At 33.8% G+C, this 26,564-nt stretch overlaps 1 protein-coding gene across 1 annotated transcript; it reads right to left on the bottom strand.

The window, feature by feature from the left end:
- Positions 1 to 25,517, bottom strand: IRAK1BP1 (interleukin 1 receptor associated kinase 1 binding protein 1). The gene is made up of 4 exons (XM_081296145.1): positions 25,046 to 25,517; positions 12,178 to 12,243; positions 3,598 to 3,728; positions 1 to 3,493 (listed from the first exon to the last, which is right to left on the bottom strand). Exons 1-4 carry the CDS (start codon positions 25,358 to 25,360, stop codon positions 3,229 to 3,231), a joined length of 777 nt encoding a protein of 258 aa, XP_081152271.1. The 5' UTR covers positions 25,361 to 25,517; the 3' UTR covers positions 1 to 3,228.
- Positions 25,518 to 26,564: the final 1,047 nt, after the last annotated feature.

The following is a 26,564-nucleotide window of genomic DNA, read 5'->3' as shown; positions in this document are numbered from 1 at the left end:
CAATTTTAAAATAGTTTTATTTTGCTAATAAAAAATAATACAAATAATCCTTCTTGAAAGACTTCTATTACCTCTCCTTGAAAGTGGTGTCTGGATTTGGATCAGCCGCTGTTACTTCTAGTCTATTAAGATACCTGAACATTTTGAAGTAATAGAGGCCACATTAGGTTATGAGTTGATGCTGTTTGGCTGCAAATACTTTATGCACAATAGTAAATATTCATGTCATCTTAAAACTAATTTATATTTGTTTCTGGAATGAATAATAAAAGTATTTGCTTTCTATTAAATTTTATAATGTGGACAATCATTTACTAATTCTTGGTTTTGACCTCATGATTCATGCTTTATTTTTGTAGGCTATTATAAGGACTCCTCACTATGCAGTTCTTCTCAAAGAGTCTGACAGATGTGAGATTTCCTTAGCTAATTACATTCCAGAGGAAGATATAACAATAATTATGGGATATGAGGTACAGCATCTCGTGTTACAAAATTTTTTTCCAGGTCTTATTTATTTATAATGAACTCAAATAGACTGTTAAATGAGAATACTGATAAACATTTCTAATTTTAATTTTTTCTAGTTGTAATTGAATAAAATTTCAAAGATACCTTATTTTAATAGCATTTCTTTTAAAAAAGGAGTTTAGATGACATTAAACAAAATAAGCCAAGTTCAGAAAGACAGATATCATGTTTTCTCTCATATGTGGAAGTGAAAGGGAAAAATAGAAAAAAGGGATGTCGTAAAAGTAGAAAGGAGACAACTGGGGTAGAGGAAGAGGATAAGGAAGAGAGAGGAGAGGGGGTATTGGGTAATGAAATTGATCAAATGATATTATTTGCATGTACAAATGATACCTACTTGTTCTGTATCATTAATATGTACCAAAAATTTAAAAAGAAGCTTAGGATATATAGTGGGTCTGTTTCTTAGTTAGAAAAAAAAAATCCTTTGTCTTTCAGAAAGTAGCAATTGTAATTTGGAATTTTTGGAAAGGTTTTTTAAAAAGTTAGTTTTATCATAAGACATTCTCTTCTGTTAGGATTAGGTTTAGGAAAGGTTTATTCCAGTAGGCTTTTGTTGTTTAGGTTCCTTGCATAATTCATTGTGAAACTCCAGTGCATGCTTGTGTCAGAAATTAACCTTATTAAATTACAACTAAATTTGAGACCTTTAATCTAGATGTACAGGATGCCATAGATAAAACCAGTCTAATTTCTGAAGGATTTCTTTCCGTAGCTACTCCATGGAAGTGCAAGATTACATTCTGCAGATTTTTTTTTTTTTGAAGCAACAATCTTTATTCTTTTAATTTAAACAAGTGCTTGCTAACTAAAAAAAAAAAAATTGCCTTAGGTATTTCATGCTCAATTGATAATTTTCTTTATCAAATATGATGGAACCCAATATATTATGAAGCCCATGGCTAAGAACAATCTGCCCACATGATTAAATTTTAGTTCTTTCAGGGCTACTTAAGAAAAGTAAGTAGTGATGAACACTACATCCTGGAATATGTTGTTGGAAAGAAATATTGATATATGTTGGAAAGAAATATTGATATAAAGGAAAAATTCTATGTCCTAGATGTATGGAAAAATTCTATGTACTAGGTGAATGGAAAGCAAATGGTGTAACAGACTTGTGATATGATCGCTTATAAACAATATATAATGCGATAGCAATGGTTTGCACTTGTTAAATAGCTTAAGCGTCATTATATATCAGTGTATGACCCTGCTTTGTTTAAATAGGTAGGCAATACCTTTTTATGGCTCTCAAGTACTTCAAATGTGGCAATGTAACTAAGGAAGTGCATTTTAAATTTTTAAATTTTAATTTCAAAATTGATACTTAATCTAGTTACTGGATAACTTAAACATGTTTGGAACAACTTGGATATGTGAATCAATTCTTCCAACTTCTCAGTATAGGAATTTAATACAGATCAAGTATTTATGATAAAAATTTAGCATATGAATTGAGATGTGCTGTAACATAAGATATACTGGATTTTAACAGACAGTACAAAAAAGAATATAAGTATATTGTTAATAATTTAAAAAATATTTATTATATACCAAAATGATAATACTCTGGATATAATGACTTAAATAAAATACATTATTAAAATTACTTTTAACTGTTTTTTTTTACTTTTATAACACACGTACTAGGAAATTTTGCTTTACACATGTAGCTTGTATCACACAGGTGCTAGTATCATCTAACAAGCACTGTAGAAGAGAGTCTAATTCATACATTATGTCAATTTTGGGCATCAATATTTTCCTAGTATACCTTATTGTCCTTTTATTCAAAAGTATTGTTTATCATTCTTTTTGTTAATGTTGTGAAGTTGTTGGTCTGCGTCTTCATAAAATGGTCTGGATCTAGTAAGAAAATTATCAGATACGTTGAGAAAGAGAGTCTTCTATGAATTTCCTCTTCCCTACATTTCTTGCTAGGTGTGACTACTCTTTACCTGAGCTATTTCTAAGGACTGAGTTTGCAGGGAGCATCTTTGAAGGAAGAGGCAATGCCTTCTAGGATAAAGAGGTTTGCTTTTGTTCATAATAAAAAGCAGTGAATTTTTCAAGCTCCGTAGTCCTCAGCTATAAGAAACCTGCTGAATGTGTAGTTATGTTTATGGCCATATTGTGCTTCCCTATGTAACGTGGGACAACCGGAGCCAATGACAATATGCTGATGTTCATGCTCCTTTGTTTCTGTTCCTGGAATCTCATGTATTCTGTCAGCATCTAAGAAACTGTAACAGGCTAAATTACTAGTTTGTAAATAACCAAACTCATGAATTTAGAAAATTATTAGGTCTGATGGGATGGTAAGATTTCCTTTTCTATGTAAAAATTTTAAGTTGTGGAAGCCTAGTTTTTATATAAAATGTGGTGTCATATAAGAACATAGATGAAATAAAAGTGTCAGTTTTTTCCTATATTGTAAATATCGTACATGCACTTGTATGAATTGTTGGTATACAGAAGTGTGCATATATTACATTTATTTCCCAAGAACATTTCTCAGTTAGTTCTTGAAAACAAAAGGTAAACATTCTGTGGAACTATATTCAAGGACTTAAAAATCTTATAAAGAAACAGTTTATCTATTATCCAACATATGTACTTAGGACAAAAGGAAACTTTATAAAAAGTACAAAAATAGATAAAAAAATACAAATACAACATATTTTGTTTGGAACTTTAGAGATGTTTTTTTTTCTTCTCTTTCCCTTTTACCTCAAAAGTTATAAGTACTTTTGAAGCAGCATGTATTGTTGCACTTTTGATTTTTTGTTGTATAGTTAATGAACTTGAGGATGACTGATGATTATCTGGTTGGCCATCCCATTCTTTTGTTTCTTCTTCTTTGATTAGTAAAGGTTTTCCTAGGGTTTGGCCAACAAGGTTACAGACTTCTTGAGCTTTGCGCCATGCATTCTCAACAGCAACAAGACAGGCTTGCCGTCTGAGGAATTAAATGCAGAGATTATTAATATGGCATTCACTGAATATTTTTGTTTAAGCAATTAAAAATTTAGTTACTAATAATAAAAATGTGCTTAAACTTACCGAAGATTCTCAACAGAGCCTGGAGTATGATAGAATTGGGGTGGACTGATGACAACAGAGCTATCTAGCTTTTCAACGAGGAAATTACAAATATTTTGCATCTTTCCAAATTCAGTAAATGTAATGCAAACCTGTAAATGAAATGACACTTGGTATTATTTTCATGTCTCATGTGCTGTTTCAAATTTATTTTTTTAAATATGAGTAAAAAAAGTAAACCTAGATTATAAGGTCCTTTTATATTATATAACAGAAAAGAAAGACTATTTGATACTTAAATTATTTTGCTATTAAAAGACTCTTGCTTATGAATTTTGAAATTTATCTATGTTGACCTGAATATTTAAAATTCATTTATTCAATTTGAATTTCTATGAAATTGGAGGATTTCCCCTTCAGTTTTATTTTTTGGCTAATTTCTAATCCTGATAACTTTTTTCTTTAATCTAATCTATGCCATTAGATACTGATAAGCAGCAATTACATCATACTTCACTGCTGCCACTAGTCATTTTCACATCTATTTGCAGAAGCTAATCTATTTGACTATGTTCTGCATTGTATAAGTTGAGGTCATCTCATACATTCTTTGTCTTTACTACTACTACTCTATTAATCATACTATGATCTATATGGACATCTTCTAATATCATAGTTTATTTTTTTAGCTTTAGAATTTCAAATATATATAATAGTAGAGTTAAGAATTTGAAGAATTCCCAGACATCAATTACCTAACTTCAAAAATGATCACATCATGGCACCATTTATGTATTTATTTATTTTAAATACACTATATATATTTTTAGTGTAAAGTTCTATGACTTTTGATAAATATGTAGAGCTCTGTAACTACAATAATAGACTTGTTTCCCTAAATTCCCTCAAAGAACCCCTTTATTAAATCAATCCCTACCCCTGGCAACCATTGGTCTGTTGTTCTCTTGTTATACATTGAACTTTTTCTGAATGTCATATAAATGAAAGCATACAATATGCACCTTTTTGAGACTCACTTCTTCCACTTGGCACAATGCATCTGTGATTCATCCCTATTCTGGCATAATAGTGGGTTAATTTTTTATAATTTTTTTTTAGTTGTAGATGGTCGATAGCCGGTTAATTTTATATTCTGTTACATGAATATAAACATAGTTTTTTTGAAAACACTTTAGTTGTGTCCAATTTTTGGCTATTATAAATAAAGATGCTGCTTTGTCAAAGTGTTCTAGATCCTTTGAATTTTTACATATATTTTATAGTCAGTTTATCAATTTCTATTGGAAAAAAAAAAAAGCCTAGCTGGGATTTTTTTTTTTTTTAAACTGGTAGTTGAACCCAAAGACAGTTTACCTCTGAACCACATTCCCAGTCCTTTTTATTTGAGAGAGGGTCTCACTAAGTTGCTTAGGACCTCACTAAGTTGCTGAGGCTGGCCTGAAACTTGCAATCCTCCTGCCTCACTCTCCTGAGTCATTGGGATTATAGGCAAGCACCAAGGTGCCTGGCTGCTAGCTGGAATTCTGATTAGAACTGTAATAAATCTATATATAAATCACTTTTGGGAGAACTGATATCTTAATAATATTGAGTCTTTTAAGTCATAAACATGGTTTCTCCATTTACTTCTCCTTGCAGTTCTATCATTTTTGTCTCAAGTATTTTGAAGCTTTGATCTAAGTATTTAGGATTGCATGTCCTCTTGATTAACTCTTTTTTAGTATTATGAAATTATTTTCTTTATTTGTGGTAATATTCTCTCCTTTGAAATCTACTTTGTCTAATATCATTTAATCACTCTACCTTTCTTTTGATTCGTGATAGCATGGTCTTTCCTCATCTTTTAACCAATGTGCCTTCATATTTAAAGTATGCTTCTCTCAGACAGCATATAGAGAGAGTTCACTTTTTTATATAATCTGAAACACTTGCCTTTGAATGAAGGTATTTGGGCCATTTACATTTAATATGATTGTTGATATGGTTAAATTTAAACCTCTGATCTTACTATTTATTTTTGATTTGTCTCTGTTCCTCTTTTTCTCAATTTGTTTTCTTTTGAATTGAGTATATTTTTATTAGATTATTTATTCTAATTTGTTATCCATGATGGCAGAATGCAATTCATTTCATATTACAAATATAGAAAACAATTTTTCAAGTTACTGATTGTACACAAAGTATTTTCACACCACTCATGTCTTCATACATGTACTTAGGGTAATGATGTCTAACTCATTCCACCATTGTTCCTACCCCTTTGCCCACTCCATTACCCTCCCCCTGGTTTGCCCTTTCTAAAGTTCCTCCATTCCTCCCATGCTCCCCACCAATGCCACTGAGTCAGCATTTTCATATAAAAGAAAACATTTGACCTTTGGTTTTTTGGGATTGGCTAACTTCACTTAGCATTATATTCTCCAACTCCTGGATTGAGTATATTTTTATCATTCTATTTTATATCCTTCATTGGCTTATTAATGATAGTCCTTTTTGCTATTTTAACGTTTGTTTTAGGGTTTACAGGATACATGTTTAACTCATCAAAATCTTCCAAGAAATGTACCATTTTTATATATAAGAACTTCACAATACTTATATTTTTTAAAGATTTATGTAATAAAAATATCATATATTAACCATATAGTTAACATTTTCAGTACTCTTCAGTCCTTTATGTAGATTCCTGTTTCCTTCTGTCTAAATGATATCATTTAACATTTCTCATAGTGCGTGTATATAGGTAATGAATTATCTCAGCTTACTTAAACACTCTTTAATTGGCCTTTGTTTTTGAATAGTATTTTTGCTGGATATAGAATTCTAGGTTTATAGTTGATTTTCCCTCTTAGTTTGTTAAATATGTTAATTCTAATGCTTCTTCCCTTGCATTGTTTTCAAGGAGAAATCTGTTGCCTTTGTTACTTGGTATATAATGAATATTTTTCCCTCTGGCTATTTTATTACTCACTGGTTTTAAGCAATATGATTATAATGTGCACTTGTATATTTTTGTATTTGTTGTGGTTAGGGTTGATTAAACTTTTTGAATCTGTGGTTTTACAATTCTCCTTAGGTTTGGAAAGTTTTTGGTTCTTATTTCTCCAGATGTATCCTTGTCCTCCATTCTCTCCTCCACTGGGACTTAAAATTAAATATATATTAGGTCACTTGCAAGTTGTCCCTCAATCCATTGATTCTTTTTTGTCTTTTCTTACTGTGTTTTGTTCTAGATATTCTTATTGCAGTGTCTTCAAATTCACTAAGCTTGGCTGTGTAATGTCAACTTTGATATTAGTCCTATATTTCTTTTTTTCACACTATAGTTTTCATCTCTGGAAGTTTAAGACTTTTACCTCTCTCCTCTCCCTTACTTAATTTTTGAGTGTATATAAAACAGTCCTAATAACTTTTTAAAAATTTCTTTTTAATTGTTGATGAACCTTTCTATTTATTTATTTATTTATTTATATGGGGTGCAGAGAATCAAACCCAGTACCTCATACATGCTAGCAAGTGCTCTACCGCTGAGCCACAACCCTACCCCTCTAATATGTTTCAATGAGGTTGCCAATTAATTTTAACATCTGTATCAGTTCTGCAGTGGTTTGACTTTATTTTTCTCTTTATTATAAACTTTATTTCTCTGCTATTTTGCAGGCTAAGAAATAGAGGCAAATATAAAATCCCAGTTCATTTTGAATCAGTAAATAAAAAAATAAGATGGAAGAAATATGATTTATTGGGAGAAATATGATTCAAAAAGCATCATGTGAGAAAGACTGTTAATTACTGACCAAGGCTATAAGCTAAATAGAACAAAGTGATGCAAATGCCCAAAAGCTAATTCAGTCTATGTGTGTTACTAGGAAAAAATATTCTAGAGTGAGGATAATAATCATCTTCCTCTAACATGAATAGTCAAATCACAGCAGGACACTATAGATATAGATCCTTTAGGAGGAAATTGACTAACTCAGGAAAGAGTTTGTCATATAAGAAATGACCAAAGAAAGCAAGGATCTTTACCCCTAGAGAAGACAAATGTAGCATCAATATGATAGTGAGCTTCAGCTATATATTTCAAGAAAATAATTAGCTTTTTTTTTTTCCTTCTGGAAGAGATAACTCTAACAGTAGACAGGTACAGTAAGTCAATTTTGGTATAAGGTTAGAAAATGTTGTTTAGTAGATGTCTGAAATGCAATGGGTCTTATTTATAAAATATTTCAGAAGAAAAATGAATAGTTAAAACAAAGACTGGATGAGATATGGATGGAAAATGCTCAACATATGATGTTACTGGAGTCCTAGGCTAGGGTCCTGACTCCAGTGGTCCCAAAAAGACCATGTTTGGCCACTTGTCCCAAACACCAAAGAGAAAAGGTACATGAAAACCAGGAAAGGATACTTTAATCAATAAGGCCATGCTGGGAAGGCAAAGTGAGATCCAGTTTTCTCAGTCCTATCTTCAGAGCACACATGAGTATAGGTTTAAACAGAGGATGGAATGAGGTAGGGGACAAGAAGTCTGCATAATTAAGCAGATTTGATTAAACTGTGGTTTAGTTGTTCATTCTCTGAGTTCTGTTTCTATTAGGTAGTGCCAGAGATGTCTACCACTAGAGAAGGTAATTTCCTCTTGTTGCTCAGGAAATTTATCCACCAGACCTGTAATCCTAGAAAGGGGTAAAGAGGGCACACTTCAGTTCGCATGAGATGGATGACAGTTCCTGCTGGGGGCAGGGGGCAGTCTCATTATGGGATGTTATGGTTTAGCTATGAGGTGTCCCCCAAAAGCTCATGTATAAAATAATAAAAGAACGTTCAGAGGTAAAATGATTGGGTTATGAAAACCTTAATCTAATCAGTAGGTTAATTCACTTGAATGGATTAACTAGGTGGTAACTGTAGGCAGATAGGGTGTGGCTGGAGGAGATAGGTCCCTGGGGGTGTGCCTTTGAGGCTTATATTTTGTCTTTGTTGAGCAGAGTATCTTCTTGGTGTCCTGAGCTGCCTTGCTCCACTACACTCTCTGCCAGGATCTTTTGCCTCACCTTGGGACCAGAGCAATGGAGTCTGCTATCTATGGACTGAGACCTCTGAAATGGTGAATGCCTAATAAACTTTTCCTCTAAAATTATTTGTCATGTTTTTTGATCACAGTGGTGAAAAAGCTAACTAAAATATGGAATAATTTCCAGGAAGGTTTAGGACAAGCTTGAAGACTTATAGGTGCCACCCCAGAGGTCTGAAATAAGAGATGCTGTAAATGTTGTCTCTGTCTTCAAGACAAACAGATAAGTATGGTAAATTTAGGGCTAATAAACCTTGTATTACTAGAGGGTTTTATTTATTTGTACTTTTTAGATATATATAACAGTAGAGTATATTTGACATATTATACATACATGGAGTATAACTTATTCTAATTAGGATTCTATTCTTATGGTTGTACATGATGTGAAGTTTTTCGATAAACACTCCTTAGAAGATTAATATACCAATGTGCAGAACTACGCAGGAACACAATCCAAAGTTTAAGGTAATAAAGGAAACAAATATAAAATAAAGGCAGAGATGCTAAGCTTTCTCTTGCTTTCAGTTACCCATGACAGCAACTGCAGATCTAGGTAAAGAGTCACTGCTTTTAGCAAAGGCAGCCTCTCTAAGTCCCAGTTATAATGGGAGGCATTCAGGAAAAATAAGTGGGAACAGGGAGGGGGAAATTCTTATGAGTGCTACACTACTTTTTCTTTTGATATACATTAGTGAATGCCTCTAATATTTCAGGCTTTAAAATCTCTCTTGACACTGAGATTATTATAAGAAAGAACAAAAGAAGTGACAAGTATACCAATATAGGAATCTCAAAGCCCGGTTTTTAATCCAACTCCCACTTCCCACACATATTCACTCATCTACATTTAATGAAGTCATTTAGAAACTTTCTAACCTTCAACATGTTTATTCTTAAACCAAAGGGGAACAGCCAAGTGGTGGGAGGTTAGCTAAAACATCTTTAAAATGCCTTTCAGAATGAAAATTTCAGATATTATGTGGAAAAGTAATGTCCATTAATCTTTTTTTTTTTTTGAGAGAGGAGAGAGAGTGAGTGAGAGAGAGAGAGAGAGAGAGAGAGAGAGAGAGAGAGAGAGAATTTTTAATATTTATTTTTTTTTAGTTCTCGGCGGACACAACATCTTTGTTGGTATGTGGTGCTGAGGATCGAACCCGGGGCGCACGCATGCAAGGCGAGCGCACTACCGCTTGAGCCACATCCCCAGCCCCTCCATTAATCTTTTTAAAATTTATTTACAGCTTTATTAAAGTATAATGGACAAACCAAAAAACTGCACACATTTTACATATACAATTTGTCGAATTTTACAGTAACCTGTGTTACCATTACCACAAGCAACATAATGAAGACCATAAACCTATTTATCACTTTGCAATGTTTTCCTGTAGTATTTGCTGTTTTGTTTTTCTTTCTGTGGTAAGAATATTAAAACATGAAATCTACCCTCTTAAATTCCTAAGTGCATAATACCAAAATAATTATAGCTACTATGTTGTAGAGTAGATATCTAGAATTTATTCATCCTATATAACTGTAACTTTATGCCTGCTGAACAAGATCTCCTATTCCACACACACCCCCTTCACACTCTATTTTCTGCTCCTGTAAATTTGGATATTTTAGATAATATCTACTACTGGTGCTAATCTAAGGACAATCATGTATTGGATTGTATAATATAATGTGAGTTCTGGTTTCCAGAGAGCTCTATATAAAATATAATCAGATATTCTCTTAAGAAAATTGAATATAATACATTAAAAAGGCAAGTTAAAGCAGAAGGAAAAGGAGGAGAGTTTAGTTAAGTCATCATTTAGTTATTTCTTAAAACAAGCAGTTCTAATGTACTCTTTGTACCTGAAAGTTCAATCTCTACAAAACTCTGTGGTCTGGAAAATATGCCAGTTTTTCATGAAATATGGGACTATTTTTTTCTCCTCTTTTCTCCTTGATATACCCTCACAATAAACCTCTTTAACTAAGATAACTTGCTACTTTGTGTTACAATCTGAAGCTCTAACAGGTAGTATCTACTATTGAATTGCTATAGCATACTCCCAACTTTCAACCTCTGTAATTTAGACTGTTCTTCATTTTGTTTTGAAAGATATTTTTTTAGTCCCCACTAGTATACTTTTGACAAAAATCATAATAAGTAATTTTAAATTTCCTTGAAATAGTTACATTAAAATGGTGAAATCACAAAACTGTTAACAGGAGATAACAAACAGAATATTGTTTACTATCTCAAGAGATAAAAAGACAGGATTCCAGTTTTTCACTCTAATTCTTATTATATGCCCTTTAAGAAGTCTAGATCTAAGTGATCTAAACCTAATAGAAAAATTAGAGAAAAAATAATCTATCTCTGCCTGAAGATAGGACCAGGTGATACCTTGAGGTACTTCCTACTTCTAAAAACAAAGATTCTCTGACTGGGTAAACAAGATTCCAATCTAACCTCACTGTTCTTTTTCTCCTGTGACAAGGAGGCAACATGGATTAAGCACATACCCCAAACATGTGGTTTCAGAAACATATTCTGATTCCATAAAAAATATCCTAATCATCACACTTTAAAGGAAAGTAAAAAGCTGAGGCAGTTGTAGGCTCTAAATAATGTTATCATCAATTAAGTATACTTAAATGATTCCCTCTTTGTGTGTGTGTGTGTGTGTGTGTGTGTGTGTGTGTGTGTGTGTGTGGTGCTGGACACTGAACCCAGAGCCTCACAGGCAAGTGCTCAACCACTGAGCTATATCCCTAGCCCCTTCTTTTTAATTTGTGTAAAGGAAAAGCAGTTTTTATTTCCAAATAATACTTATTAAAACACAGTTAAGTTGCATTGTGGAATAAAAGAATGTTAAAATGTGTTTCAATCCTTTATGACTTTTTTCATTTATTCTTTTTAAATTTTACTTGTTCTTTTTAGCTATACACGACAGTAGAGTATATTTTAAGATATTTATACAAACATGAAGTATGTCTTATTCTAATTAGATCCCAGTCTTGTAGATGTACCTGATGTGGGGATTCACTATGATGTATTCATATATTTACATAGGAAATTCATGTTAGATTCATTCCCTTGTCTTTCTTATTCCTAGACCCTCCCTTTTCTTTCATTCCCCTTTATCTAATCCACTGAATTTCTATTCTTCCCCTCCCTATTCATTTACTCTTTATCTAAGAGAAATTTCTTTCCTGTAGTATTTCCTGCTCACCAGGCAATAATTTTACTAAAAGTTTATTCAGGTGGTATTTAACTGCTATTTCCCTGTTGCTATTTTTATTGCATTTTAAATAACTTCTATTAAATCTCATTAAATATATTTAAAAGATCATCTATATAACATCAAAAATTATTTTGAGAAAAATAATCTTTTATCAAAACTACGAGAAGCATGTCTCTGGTATATTTTTTTGCAAGAATAAAACCAAATGACAAGTTGTCTCCATAAAATCATGCTGTTTCCAGTTATTTGCTAAGTACATACTTCTGCTTCCATGTGATAAGCATTTTCCACTCTTCTAAAATCCTTTGTCACAGTTACATTTTCTGCCTAAAACAGAAAGTACAAGAGGATGATTACTAAGTGTGTGGTTATTAAATATAATTGCTCTAAGGCATAAACCAGAAACCTGAACTTATGAAAATCAGGAAGACATAAGAATAAAAAAAAAAACCCACAAAAAACCATATATTGCCTGATATGTTAAAACTGTCCTAAAAGTGACACAAAATAAATTAAGAAACCTACAAATATTTGCTTAAAATTTTGATCATAATTATATATTTGTAGAATATAAAGAAAGTATGAACTTAGGGCAGCATAATATGAGGAACTGTTTGTACATACTACATGACATATTTACAAGTCAGAGGAGTCTCAGTATTTTTAAAATTTACTTATAAATAATACACAAAAAATTTATAAGTAACATAAACTTACTGAATACCTATTATTTGTACCTTTTGGCCAAGTTACCAAATTTTTTTTTTTTTTTTTTTTTTTTTTTTTTTTTTTTTTTACTCTGGGGATTGAACTTAGGGGCACTTGACCACTAAGTCACATTCCCAGCCCTATTGTGAATTTTATTTAGAGACAAGGTTTCACTGAGTTGCTTAGAGCCTCACTTTTGCTGAGGCTGGCTTTGGACTCTCGATCCTTCTGCCTCCCTCTCTAGAGCCTCTGGTATTACAGGCGTGCACTATAGCGCCCAGCAATTTGCTCAATTTTTTTGAGCCTTAGTTTCTAAATTTATAAAATCAGGGCTGGGGATGTAGCTCAAGCGGTAGGGCGCTCGCCTGGCATGCGTGCGGCCCGGGTTCGATCCTCAGCACCACATATCAACAAAGATGTTGTGTCCGCCGAGAACTAAAAAATAAATATTAAAAATTCTCTCTCTCACTCTCTCTCCTCTCTTACTCTCTCTTTAAAAAAAAAAAATTATAAAATCAGGTTAATATCTAGTTTAGTTTAAAAAGGCTGAGACGAATATTTTCTCTGATATAAGGGAGGTAACTCAAAATGGGGTAGGGAGGAAGAGCATGAGAAGAAAATTACCTCTAGATAGGGAAGAGAGGTGGGAGGGCAAAGGAGGGAGAAGGGGAATTGCATGGAAGAGGGAAGGAGACCCCCTACATTATACAGAATTCGGGTATGATGATGTGAGAAAAAAAAAGAAGTGGGTCACATTAGATTGGGTAGAGAGAAGTGATGGGAGGGGAGGGGAGGGGTAGGGGGTAATGGAAGAACAGCAGAATAAAATAGACATTATTATTGCTGTGGGTATATATGTGACTGCATGACCAATGTAATTCTGCAACCTGTACACTCAGAAAAATTAGAAATTATATCCCATCTGATTCAAATGTATGATATGTCAAGATCATTGTACTGTCATGTGTAACTAATTAAAACAAATAAAAAATAAAAAATTTAAAACAACAAAAACACACACAAAAAAATAAAAAGACTGAGAACAGAAGGTAGAATATATTTTATGTATATCACATAAAATTGCTATGAAAATTTAAGCTGTATGTAAAGTACTTGACAAAAAGCCACTCAGCAAAGTAGATGTTATTGATAGACCCAACCTGATCTTTTCTTAAAATTGGGCATCTCGCCATAAAACCATGAAAAGATAATTTCAGCTTTACTATAAATTACTGAACCTACTTGGAATGCCTGCTCGTGCCCTGAACTCACCCATGTCCGGTTTTCCCTGACCAGATAACAACCCTTTCCTAAACCTTAGTGACACCTCATAAATTCTGGCCTTCCCTGGCCAGATAACGACCCTCTCTGAGTCTCTAAGATCTCCATAAATTCTGATGCTAGGGCCAGCAAAAATGTAAACTTGTGTTATGCTCCTCAGAGTGTTGTTATCTGTAATCCCCCTTTGTGTAACTTTTTGGGCTATAAAACTTTTTTATAAAACTCCCTTTTGGAGTATAAGGAATGTTTTTTTCATATTCCCATCTCACCATTGTATTTTGGAAGTACATTACTTGTCTAGATTCACAAGTGATTTAGATGACCACTTCAGAGTTAATACTGGAATAAGTTAGACTCTGGAGATCATTGGAACAGTATGAATGTATTTTGCATGTGATAAGGTTATGAATTTGGTGGTGAGTGCAAGGGACAGGGATAGAAAGGTTTGAATCAAATTGTCTTCTCAAAATTCTTATGTTGAAGCTATTACCCTCAATGTGATGTTAACTGGAGATGGGGCCTTTGGGAATTAATTAGGTCAGGAAGGTGGAGTCCTAGTCTTATGATATTAATTCTATGAGACTGAGACTCAAGGAAACTTGATCTCTCAGGCACCAGGAAAGACCTCCTTCACCAGAATCTGACCATGCTAGCATTCTTATTTCAGACTTCCAGCCTCCAAAACAGAAAACAAATTCCTGATGTTTACGCCAATTAAATTTTTTTTTTCTAAGACAGTGAACTTGGGCCTGTTTATTTTTAGAAAAGTAATATTAAAACTTTTTTTGATTCTCTAGGTTAATATTGGTACATAATTCTAATAAAAAAGTTAAATTTATTATTTAGTTTTCAAAAAAGTTTTAAAATTCATCCTTGGGAACAAGTATAACATTTTATAAAATTCTTTGTATCTTTCAAAATATATGTTAAATAAATATATAATAATTATTATGTCAAATAACAATTGCAAGTTGTAAGGAAGATGGCTGTATCTAAAGTTTAAAATATAAACTAAGTATAAGCAATTGATATTATCCAGAAAAATTCTAAAAGCTTTAATCTGGTATATGAACTGAAGTTCCAACTGTAGCTTTGTTATCTGTCACTCCCATGAAAATATTAATGTGAATTTTTAAAATTAAAACAGTAATACCTGTTCATTGTTGAAAATTTAGAACAAAGTATGAAAAAGAACTGTGTGTATACACATATATGGCTTATAATCAGTTTTTTCACTGATGTTAACAAGTTATTTTTCTGTCATTTAATATTCTTTTTTGATATGTAAATATACTTTTGGTCCACCTTTGATATCACTTTTTCATTTTTTCTCTACTTCATACATATAAAACTTCTGATTAAAAATTTATTATAGAAACACTTTTAGGAAAGAAAGCTGGAAAGAAAATCTTATTTTTAATAGTGTTATTTAAAAATATAAATATGTTAATTAAAGAAAATCTAATACTAGAGAAAAAGACAAAAAGTAATATCCCCAAACCCTATTACAATTAATATTTTAGTAAAAATTTTACTAAACCATCTATCAGTGCATATAAATATATCTAGATCAATGTCTATATTTTACTGTTTGTTTGTTTTGTGGTACTGGGGATTTAACCCAGGGAGCTTAACCACTGAGCCACATCCCCAGCCCTATTTTTTAATTTTGAGACAGGGTTGGACTTGTTTGCATAGGGCCTCTCTAATTTTCTGAGGCTGGCCTTGAACTGGAGATCTTCCTGTCTCAATCTCCCAAACTACAGGGATTATGGGTGTGTACCACCAAGCCTGGCTAGACTTTTTCATAAATAGAGCCTACATTCTGTTCTCAGCCTTTTTAAAATAGACTTTTTCGTTGGGATAATATTAAATTTAAAGAAAAGGCTGAGGTAGGAGGATCACAGGTTGAGACCAGCTTTAGCATGTTAGTGAGGCCCCAAGCAATTTAGCCAGATCCCAAATAAAATAAAAAGCGCTAGGAACATGGCTGACCTGAGTGGTTAAACATCCCTGGGTTCAATACTCAGTAGCAAAAAAGAAGGGGGAAAAAAAAGTTGCTAAGCTGGTATAGAATGTCATATACATCAGTTTCAGACTTCTCTGATCTTACTATCTTAAATTATTTTGACAGCCAAGCACAGTGGTGCGCACCTATAATTCCAGCAATGTGGGAGGCTGAGGTAGGAGGACTGCAAGTTTGGGGCCAGCCTCAGCAACCTTCGAGAGCCTGTCTCAATAAAAAAGGACTGGGGATGTGGCTCAGTGGTAAAGCACTCCTGGGTTCAATTCCCAGTACTAAAAGAAAAAAAAAAAGTTATTGTAATGGATTTGGCCAACATTGGTGCATTACCATTAACTAAGGCCCAAACTTTATTTAGATTTCATAAGTAGTGTCCGTTTTACTATTCCAGGATCAAATCCATGATACTATATTACATTAATTCATCTCTTTTGATCTGTAACAGTTTCTCAGTCTTCCCGTTTTCATGATTTTGAAAGTTTTGGTCATATATTTTACAAACCTTAATTTGGTTTGTTTTGCATTTTTTTTTTTGTGGTTAAACTGAGATTATCTTAGGAAAGAATATGATAGAAGTAAAATGCCTTTTTCATTACAACATATCTACATTACTCATGATGTTAACCTTGGTCACTTGGTTAAGGAAGTATTGCCAGATTCCTTCACTATAAAGTTACTATTTTTTTCTTTCTATACTTTATTAATTAGAGGCAAGACATTAAGTACACTCCATACTCACTCAATACAGACTTTAGGATTGAAGTTGGAACCTATAGACCTTTGACAAACATCTACCCTTTATTTTTTGAGCACTTCTTTTTACTTTCTGGTACAGTATGTCAGGTTCATGTACTTTTCCTGCCCCAGCTCTAAACCTATTTCTTCAAGAAGCATAGTACCTTCTGAGATTGGAATTTAGGACCAAGATCTTAATGCTACAACTGTTTACTACCACTTAAGAGTTATTCCTTCTAGGCCCTCTTTAGTGGAAGAGCTAGATGATGTATCCTAATGCATACATACATACATATCTAGGATTGTTTCTATATCTTTCCATCTTTAGAAAGGTAAACATGGGTTCCTGCTGATTTTTTCAGCTCTAAGTCAGAATCAGAGAGGTCATTATAACTCTCCTATCTTTAACAGTGAGAAACCTGGTCCTCACCATCCACCATCCACTTATTTATTCAATGCTAGTATACGTGTAAAGCAGATTCAGAATTGTTAATGTACACCCCCTTGGAAAACAAATTTACCAACTAGAGTATAGGGTTTATGTGCCTTTCATTTTTATCTTAGAATTTCCAGTAAAAAAACACCATTTTTCAAGGCTACTCCCTTCCTTCCCACAACACTTTCAGTGCAGTAATGCCATTCATTTGTAATAGAGTTAGGTTTATGTGTCACACTCTGAAATCTACTTTTGGATTGATCCTCTTACAGCCTGTTTAATGCCTTTTTTTCTACTTCACATATGTTCACTCTTTGTGATCTACAACTCTATGGTTTTTGACAAATGCATGAAGTTATATATCCACCATGCCAGTACCATGAATAATAATTCTTTCACTTTAAAGTTTCCTCTGTGTATCCCCTTTACAGTCAACCACTTGCTTCTCTAACAATCCCTATCAATCACTGATCTGATTTGTCTCCACAGTTTTGCCTTTTCCAGAATCACATGAATGGAATCCTTTTGGTGCTGGTTGTTTTCACTTAGCAATATACATGTAAGTTTCACTCATGATGTTCTATAAATTGATTTCTGTACTTTTTATTGCTGAATAATATTCTTTTGCATAGATATATCACACTGTTTATCTATTTGCTGATGAGAAACATCTTGGTTGCTTCCAGTTTTAGAAATCACAAATAAAGGTGCTATTAACATTCAAGTGAAGATTTTCATATGGACATAAATTTTCAATTCACTTGGATAAATTATCAGAGGTGCTTGTTTCTATGATAAGTCTACATTTAACTTTATAAGAAACTATAAGACTATCTTCCAAAGAATACATCATTTTGCAATTTCACCAGCAATGACTGAGAACTACTATTGCTCTACATCCTCTTCAGCATTTGGTACCATCATATTGGGTTCTAATAGGTACACAGTGATATATCATTGTGGTTTTAATTTACATTTCCCTAATGACAGGTAATATTGAACCATATTTTCATGTATATATTTGCCATTTGTATGTCTTTGAAGAAATGTCTGTGTATATCTTTTTGCGAATTTTATTGAGCTGTTTGTATTATTGTTGAATAAGTTATATATATGTGTGTGTGTATCTATATATATTCTTGAAGTTCTTTGTCAGACATGTAATTTACAAATATTTTCTCCTAGACTTAGATTGTCTTTTCATTTTTCTAAGAGTTTTTTTCTTTCTTTCTTTTTTAGTGGTGCTAGGGATTGAACCCAGAGCATTGTACATGCTAGGCAAGTGCTCTACCAACTGAGCTACATTCCTAGCTCCCTAACACTGTTTTTCACAAAGCAATTTTAAAAAAGTGATAAGGTACAATTTATCTTTTTTTTTTTTTTTAGTTTATGGATTATGCTTTTGGCAATAAATCTAAAAACTCATCTTCAAACTTAAGGTCACATAGATTTTTTTCTTTTACTTTCTCCTAAAAGTTTCATATTTTACTGCTGGGAAAGACAGACTTGTTCATTCAGGTCTTAAGTCCCTTCTCAGCTGCCTGTGGTCTAGAACTTGGATCTAGACCTTGGATCTAGATCTTAGAACACTTCCTTGCAAGAGATAAAGTATCCTCATAGCTTATGCTGGACACTGAGTTTATTGCCTTGCATGGGAATCTTTCCCTATTTCAGGCTTAATGTGGAATCCTTTGTTCTATTAAGTGTGTGTATTACATGGTGCCTAGACAACTCCATTGCTATAGCTGTCCCCACTGGGGAAAGGATGGGGTCTTTTTTATAGCAGCAGAAGAGATAGACATGCTGGCCAATTCCCCTGTGGAGGGACTTGCTGACTGTGGGAGATTAATACTTACTACTGAAGTTGATTTTGCTGTTTGTTCTTAATGTGAGTAAAGTGTTGCTTTATCCAGTGCTTGATTGCTTGTGTTTTCTTAGTGACTCCCAAACCAAGATGCACTGGAAGAAGTACTCAGATTCCTACTCTAATAATAAGCAATGATGCCACTTGCTTAACATTTACACTTAAGTGTATTATCCATCTTGAACAAATTTTTATCTAAGGTGTGAGCTGTCATTCATTTCTTGCACATGGACATTGGAGTATTACAGAAAAGACCATCCTTTCTTTACTTTAGGCCCTAGCATTTTTCTCTCTGAAAAAGAAAAAATTCTTAGAAGCAGTAAAACAGTTACTTCATTTAGCCCAGTGATTCATAAAGGGAAGCTTGAGAAATTTTGAAAGCAATCTATATAAAATAGCTATCTTTCTTATCAATATAGCCAGATATTTGCTAAATTTTGAAGATACAAATGAGATAGGGAATGGGGAAGTGAAAATTGCCTGTTGGCAATCACTAAGAAGGTCTAAGGAGAATATAAACAATGCTTCCAAGAAAATACAGAAAGAACCCAAAGTTTTTAATAGAATTACAATTTCTAAGTTTCTAATTGAAAAGAACATAACTGCATTCACAACTTTCAACCTTTACTGCTTGATTATTGAGCTTTAATGAAGGTAGCTCTAGCCCAACTTTAATTCTCTGGGTTTCCTATTGGGGAAAAAAAATAATAAAATAGCAAATTACCATGTTGCCCTTGTTTCACTAATCCTTTTTAGAACAATTTAGCATCAGTCTAAAACCTATTAAAAGACTCCAACTTACTCCTCAGTTCTGAAATATTCCTAAAGTCCTTTGGGATGCATTCTTTGCTGTAGCATGCTATATAAACCTGAGTCTGTTTCCTATAGTTATATTCCCATTTAGCTGGTGGGCTTCCATGGAGGGTATGAGATCTGTTGTATATCTATAAGTTGTATATCTATAAGTGGTTCTCAACCAGAGGATGATTTTGTCCTCCAGGAGACATTGCCAATGTGTAGAACATTTCTGATTATCACAATGTAGGAAGAAAAGCACACTGCCATTACGTAGTAGATAGACAAAGTGACCAAGTGTTCCCGTTAGTCTGGAAGTGAGGAGGTTCCTAAGACATGAGAAAATCAGTTTCAAGTAAATAGGCACATTTTGGTTACCCTATGGATATGGGCCAGGAATGTTGCTGAACATCAATGCGTAGCCCCGGATGACAAAGAATTAGATGATACAAAATGGTAACAGTGCCAATATTGAGAAACCATGCCAATACCAGGTAAACCTAAAAAATATTGAATTATACAAGCATAATTCATTAAGTTTTCCCAATTAAGCACTTTTATATATAAATACAATGAATTGGTCAATATGGGAATAACATTAATAGCCAGTTGTTTTCATAAAAAGGCAAACATGAAGAAAACCATAAAACTTTACAGAAAAAATAACTGAATAAATGGAATAGGACACAATACTGCAAAATTGGCAATTATCCTAAAATGAACATATAAATATAATGTAAAATATGAACAGAGAAGTCTTATTTGTCCTATAGGATTTCCCACTATCTGGAATTTCTGATTATATTCCCATTTTGCCATTTAACATGTACCACTCCTTGCAGATAGGAAATCATTTCAGGGGAACAATAACGAGGTCAGAATTCTCCCTCAAAGATTTTATAAAGATGTTAATAATTTAAATAGTGTGCTACTAATATAACCCAATTCCAGAACATCTGAAGACTGCAAAAAACAACAATATGGAACATTTTAAAGCAACAGGCAAAAAAGGCAATATGGAATCCTCATATCGTATATTTTTCTCCTACTCTTTCAGAGCAGAAGTCCTATGATTCAGAGACACCCCCATAAGTCTTTATTGCCTTGATATCATGTCTGACTTGCCCCAGGATTAGGTTAAAAGATGGACAGATATCCAAATCTAAACTGGTCTACTGCATTTCCCTGGCCACAAAGACAAGTTTAAATTATCCAGTTAGAGTGAATTGCAGGTTTTTTTTTTTTTTTTTAACATGGATACATTAATAAGCACAATTGTCTTTTTAAGACATAGTATTTGATGTAAGGCTTCAGATTGTTGCAGTCATTTTGTACCATGCAGGAAGATGCAAGTGAAGCCAAGGGAACTACCTCAAAATAGAGTCTTGACCATATTATATTTGATTATTCATATTACAACTTTTTAGTTAGGTAAAGAAATATTTTTTTATTAGTAAAGGCAGTTTAAGATAGGTTCCTGCAAATACAATAAGGGAATGACAGACTTCAATACTTTGTCTCAGTACAGTTATTTACAAAACTCTTATTCTTATACCAAGGTAAAAATAAAACATAACATTTAATGCATTTTCAAGGGTCCCTTAATATTTCAGACATATCAGTTAATGGCTATATGACATCACGCTTAGGAAGGACCCAATAAGCATTACATTGAAAGCAGAAAACATACAGAAAAGATGAATGAATTTGGGTAAATAAAAATTCAAAATTGTGAATATTCACAAGTATAAGCTAAATTATATGATAAATAAGAAACTGGGAGAAAACTTTTGCAATATATGATAGACATAAACTCCGAACAATCTTAATTTTAAGGTTCTTCTAAACTAACCAAGAAAAAACAATGGAAAAATAGGAAAGTACCTGGAAACTAATATGAAAAAGTTTAACTTCAAATGTTAAAAAAAAGTAACAGAATAATTTTTTAGACTTACTGAATTAACAAAATCAAGAAACAAAATACTGCCTGCCATGCCAGGTTGTGGATAACTTATTTTCCTAGAGTGTAATTTTTCATCAACCTTCAAGTATATATATATCTATATTCCATATAGACATACATAAATTACATATATATATATACACCGTATATATATAGCAGTTAATGTCCAAAGAACATTAATTAAGGATTTATATAAATATTTGGCTATAAGTACATCATTTTTTTACCATTCTTAATAATAAAAAACTACTGTTAATATATATGTTCTATCTGTTCCATTATTCTCTGTCTTAAATTGGGTGACTCCAGGACCAGATCCTGGGACAAAGATTTCAGTATAGGTGATTTTGAATATGATCCCATAGAACACCAGAGTGGGAAGAGAGACAGAGAAGGAAAATAAGCCATTGTCAAGGAAATTACTACTATGGGTAACTCAAATTTAATCCTATAGAAAAACCCTGCAACTGGGGTGGAACACATGCCTCCAAGTTTTTCTACTCAAGGAGTGAAGAAGCTGGGGTCTCCTCAGTCATTCCAGTTTCATTTAAGCCTTCAATTGAAGGCTGTTAGGATGAGGGGTTAGGAATTAATTTCCAAGCATTATTGTCTGGCCTCACATGCAGGCAGAATAAATTCTGGTAGCCAGGGAAAACTTTCATTTTCAGGCAAATAATTCACATATGTTGGCAGACAGAAGTTGGGCCTGCATGCATACAAATGTGAAATGCAAACAGACAAATGAGAAATGCCAACAGATAAAAGTGGGGGTGATCAGTATCATCTGCTCAATCACCCACTGCCAAGAGAATAAAGTAGCAACATACTTTAGTAGTCAAGAGCATGGGCTTTGAGATCAAAGTTCTTAGAGTTTAAACTCTGCCACTTCCCAGATGTGAACAATCGCTCTGGTCCTGAGAGTTCTCATCTGTAAAACAGCAATTTTAGTACTGATTTTATAGGGTAGGAATACTAAATGAAATAGCATTTGTAAAAGGCCCAGCAATAATAATTAATAATATCTAAACTCTTCAGTAGGGCACACAAAGTTTCCTCCATGTTCTGCCTCTAGCTTTCTTCGTCAATCTTACCTCCGATTCTCCTTTATGTCCCCCAGGTCTTCTGTGTCCTAGCCATTCTGAACTGCTTATAGTGCTCAGAACATATATGCTTGCTGAGTTCTAATGAGGAACAGGAATGCTTCCCCTTCAATTATTGTTTAATATTTGACAGAAGTGTCACTTCTTTTATGAGATCTTACTGAAACTCCTCAAGTACAATGAACATTGTTTTCTTTCTTACTCTATTACATACATACTTATATTAGTCTGTTTTATTTGTGACTCTTCAGCAAATTGCCCTTATAAAAGAGGCTCCAGTAAACTGCCTTGCCCCTTGACTATGTATACCTATGTGGTACACATAAACACAACTCATGAATGCAAAAAAGCCCTTTGCTTTGGGGAGGTTTAATATATACAGACAAGTAAATCAAGAGTTACACAGGGTGATACATTTTATTAAGGAGTAAAGTATCATATAATAGAGACTTGTGTTATACTGGGAAAAGAATGCAAAAAGGTGTGCTTGGCCTGGGGAAAGGGGAAAAAGTTAGCTAGACAAAGAGAGGAGAGAAAGATGACAAGAAATGAAGAGAGTTAAGTTCCATATATTAAGCAAAAGAGTTTAAAGGTATGAGGGGCCTTTCAAGTAGGGGTATGATATTTATAAAACTTACAACCCAATATTCTGAAGTTTAAAATGAATAAGGACTTTATGAATGCAAGTAATTCATCCTGAAAAGTAATATAAATGATTTTAATTTATTATTTATTGAACAAATCATCTACACGATTGCCTTCCTTCATTAACAGAGATAATCTGGGAGATTACTATCCTTTGTCTTGTCTTAAACATTGAATCTTAATGTAATTACTCTAAACTAGACTTAGTAATTTATTTTGTTTTACATATTAGAAGTTAGAGACACATGGGCCCAGTTTATATTTTATGTAAATGACTTAATTCAAACAAGATTATGGCACTGGTAGCAGGTTTTTAAGAAACATTTTTCTACATAGTAAGCCCATTTTATTCACATTATTTAGAATTAACATTTGAATTCTTCTAAATCATAAATCTCTTTTGAGATTTTTTTCCTAAATGACTTAATAACTCTTATTTTTGTAAATGCAACACAACCATATTTTCCTTATTAAAATACAGACTTGCTTTTCAGGGCTATGGCATTTCTAGCAATAGACTGGAAGCAAGAATGACTGCACTTTTACAAACTCAATGTTACTCTGCATCAAGTAAGATCTTTGTTCTTTAGAATCCAAGTACTTTGTAAAATAAAGAAGCTGAAACAGTTGATGTCTGTTTTCCAATTTTCTTTCATTCTAATTATCTGGAGCCTGGGATAGTTGGATGCAACCTAGATTTTGATTTCAGAACACAGAAGTTCAAATACTGCTATGCTAAAGTTCAGAGCATTACTTACCTTCATTAAATCTAGAAAATGGGGATATTAAAACATGATTAACAGGGTTGTTGTATGGATAAAATAAAGCTGGCTCATTTTTTTTTCTTAGGAGTGGGCTTTAAGGTAAAATTTATTAGGTGATTTGTCTCATGGGCATCTCTGTTAAGTAGAGGTATTTCACATGTCACATCCACAATACACTGGTTTAACTGTTCTAAAAAAAAGTTAAAACTAAGAATGTTGAAGAATTTTGGGGGGAGTTTTATAAACTTAAAATGGATGCTACCTCTTCACCCCCTGCAATACTGTTTACAAAAAAAAAAAAATACTGAAAAACCACGCATTACAAAACTTTAACATGCTTTAGAGGAAGCAGGTCATGTCTTATTTGCCAGTTCCATGATACAGAGTAAAAATGACCAAAAAGAAAAAAGGGGGGCGGGGGAAGAAAAAGAAAAGCAAACTTAGGGCCCAGCTTTCTACTTGCCAAGTATTTACATCTAACATTTCAAGTTTTAACAGTTCATCAAATGTAAAAACAAAATCACTGCATATATCGCCAGATAAAAACCTACCTAATCTGCTTTTTTTTTTTTTTTTTTTTTTTTTTTTTTGCAAGTTCACTGAGGCCAAGAATTGCTTTCATCTAGAACACAGAAAGGTCAAAAAGATTCACTTGGCTAGGTCGTGATGCCTTCAAACATGACGCATCGAAGGCTTTCCAAACGCCCAAGAATCTCCACACCCGCCTCCCCACCACAGTGTTCTGTCAGGGCCCAACCATCCACCCATCCCTTTGTGTCGTGAGGCTGGAAGTTTCCGCTCTGCTGAACTCTCACCTGCAATCCCTGCTGCTGGAGACACTGCGTGATGTAGTCTAGGCGACGGCCAACACTCTTCTTGGCCTCCGACGCTGCCTCCTTGGTGCTGCTCACTCGCACTGCCACTTGTGCCCGGTCAGGGCTAGCAGACACCTCCGCAGTGCCGCTGACGTGCACTTCGCGGGTCGCGGCTTGGGCCTGTGTTGAGGAAAGGGGGCGGCAGACATTGGGCCGCGTTTCTCCGCCAGTGATCAAATTGTTTTCCTGGCCCCGATCAGCCCAAGGAACCAGTTCTACGAACACGCGCGACGGAGGGGGCCGCTGCAGCGACATAACTAGGGCCTCTGGGTCTCCATGGCAACTCCCGGCTGACGGCGGCCGACCGGAGGAGTGCACCGCGCAAAGGATGCCGGGATGGGGTGGGGTGGGGCCGAGCTTTTTCCCGGAGTTCCGCACGCCTGATGGAAGATCTTCCGGCGTTTTCTTTCTGAGGCTTTGGCTGAGCATCTAGATATAGTTAAGAAGTTCACTCTACGACCTTCAAAAATCTGAGCGCACTTTCTCTGTGGCATTCCCTCTCAGCTCCGCCTTCCCACACAACCTCGGCGCCCGCCCTCAGCTTTCCGCGCCCGGGGTGGAGGGAGTGGCGGAAGTGGGGAACGGGCTTTGCGGGACGGCGCCCGTGTTTCAGTTGGAAATTCTTGGAAGAATTTCCCCTTCTTCCAAGGCCCCACCATTGGGTGTGTCCTTTTCTTCCACTAAGCAGGGATCATTGTGAAAACAGTCTCCTGACTCACCCTTCATTACTGTTGGAATTTTATCAAAGAGAATGGGGGGGGGGGTGTTAATAATATATAATAATAGTGGTAATAAAAGATTAGAACGCTTCTCTTAAAGGAATCTGAAAAAGCCAAGTTAACAGTCCTCATGTAGTTTATCATTTTTCTTTTATTAGTATGATAATTTGACAAATCCGATGGTACCTGCCCTTCATTTGATAAAATATTTTTATTAGATGAAAACATATGATGAAAAACTTAAAACTCACTTTAAAAGCTTTCCCTAGTCCAAGGGGAAAAAAAAAGAAAGAAAGAAAAATCTTTTTTCCACAATTGAAGACATCCAAGATTTTTCTTAAACTTAAAAAAATCGTTTTCCCTAGTGGTGATTGTGGGAGAATATAGTCTCCAAAATGAATTATTGAATGAATGATCATTATAAGCAAAAAGCAACAGAAGTTTGAAGTATATTTAGGCTATGCTAAAAGATTTCAAATCAATGGGAAATGATTGAATAAATGATATAGGGAATTGGTTAGCTATATTAAAACACTGAGCTATATCTTGCATTATACACTGAAAATAACATTTCAGTGACCAAAAAGGAAAAAAAAATAGAACTGGAAAAACATGTAGATAAGTATAAATATAATTCTGAGGACGAGAAGGACGATCTCAAGCATAATTTCAAATGCAGCAGCAATAAAAGAAAGGTCTGAAAAATTTGGCTTGCAAATTTTAAAATGACAGTAAGTAAA

This window comes from Spermophilus citellus (genome assembly GCF_964194105.1).
Source record: "Spermophilus citellus genome assembly, chromosome: 5".
NCBI lineage: Eukaryota > Metazoa > Chordata > Mammalia > Rodentia > Sciuridae > Spermophilus > Spermophilus citellus.
This window is presented reverse-complemented; position numbering and strand designations above follow the sequence as displayed.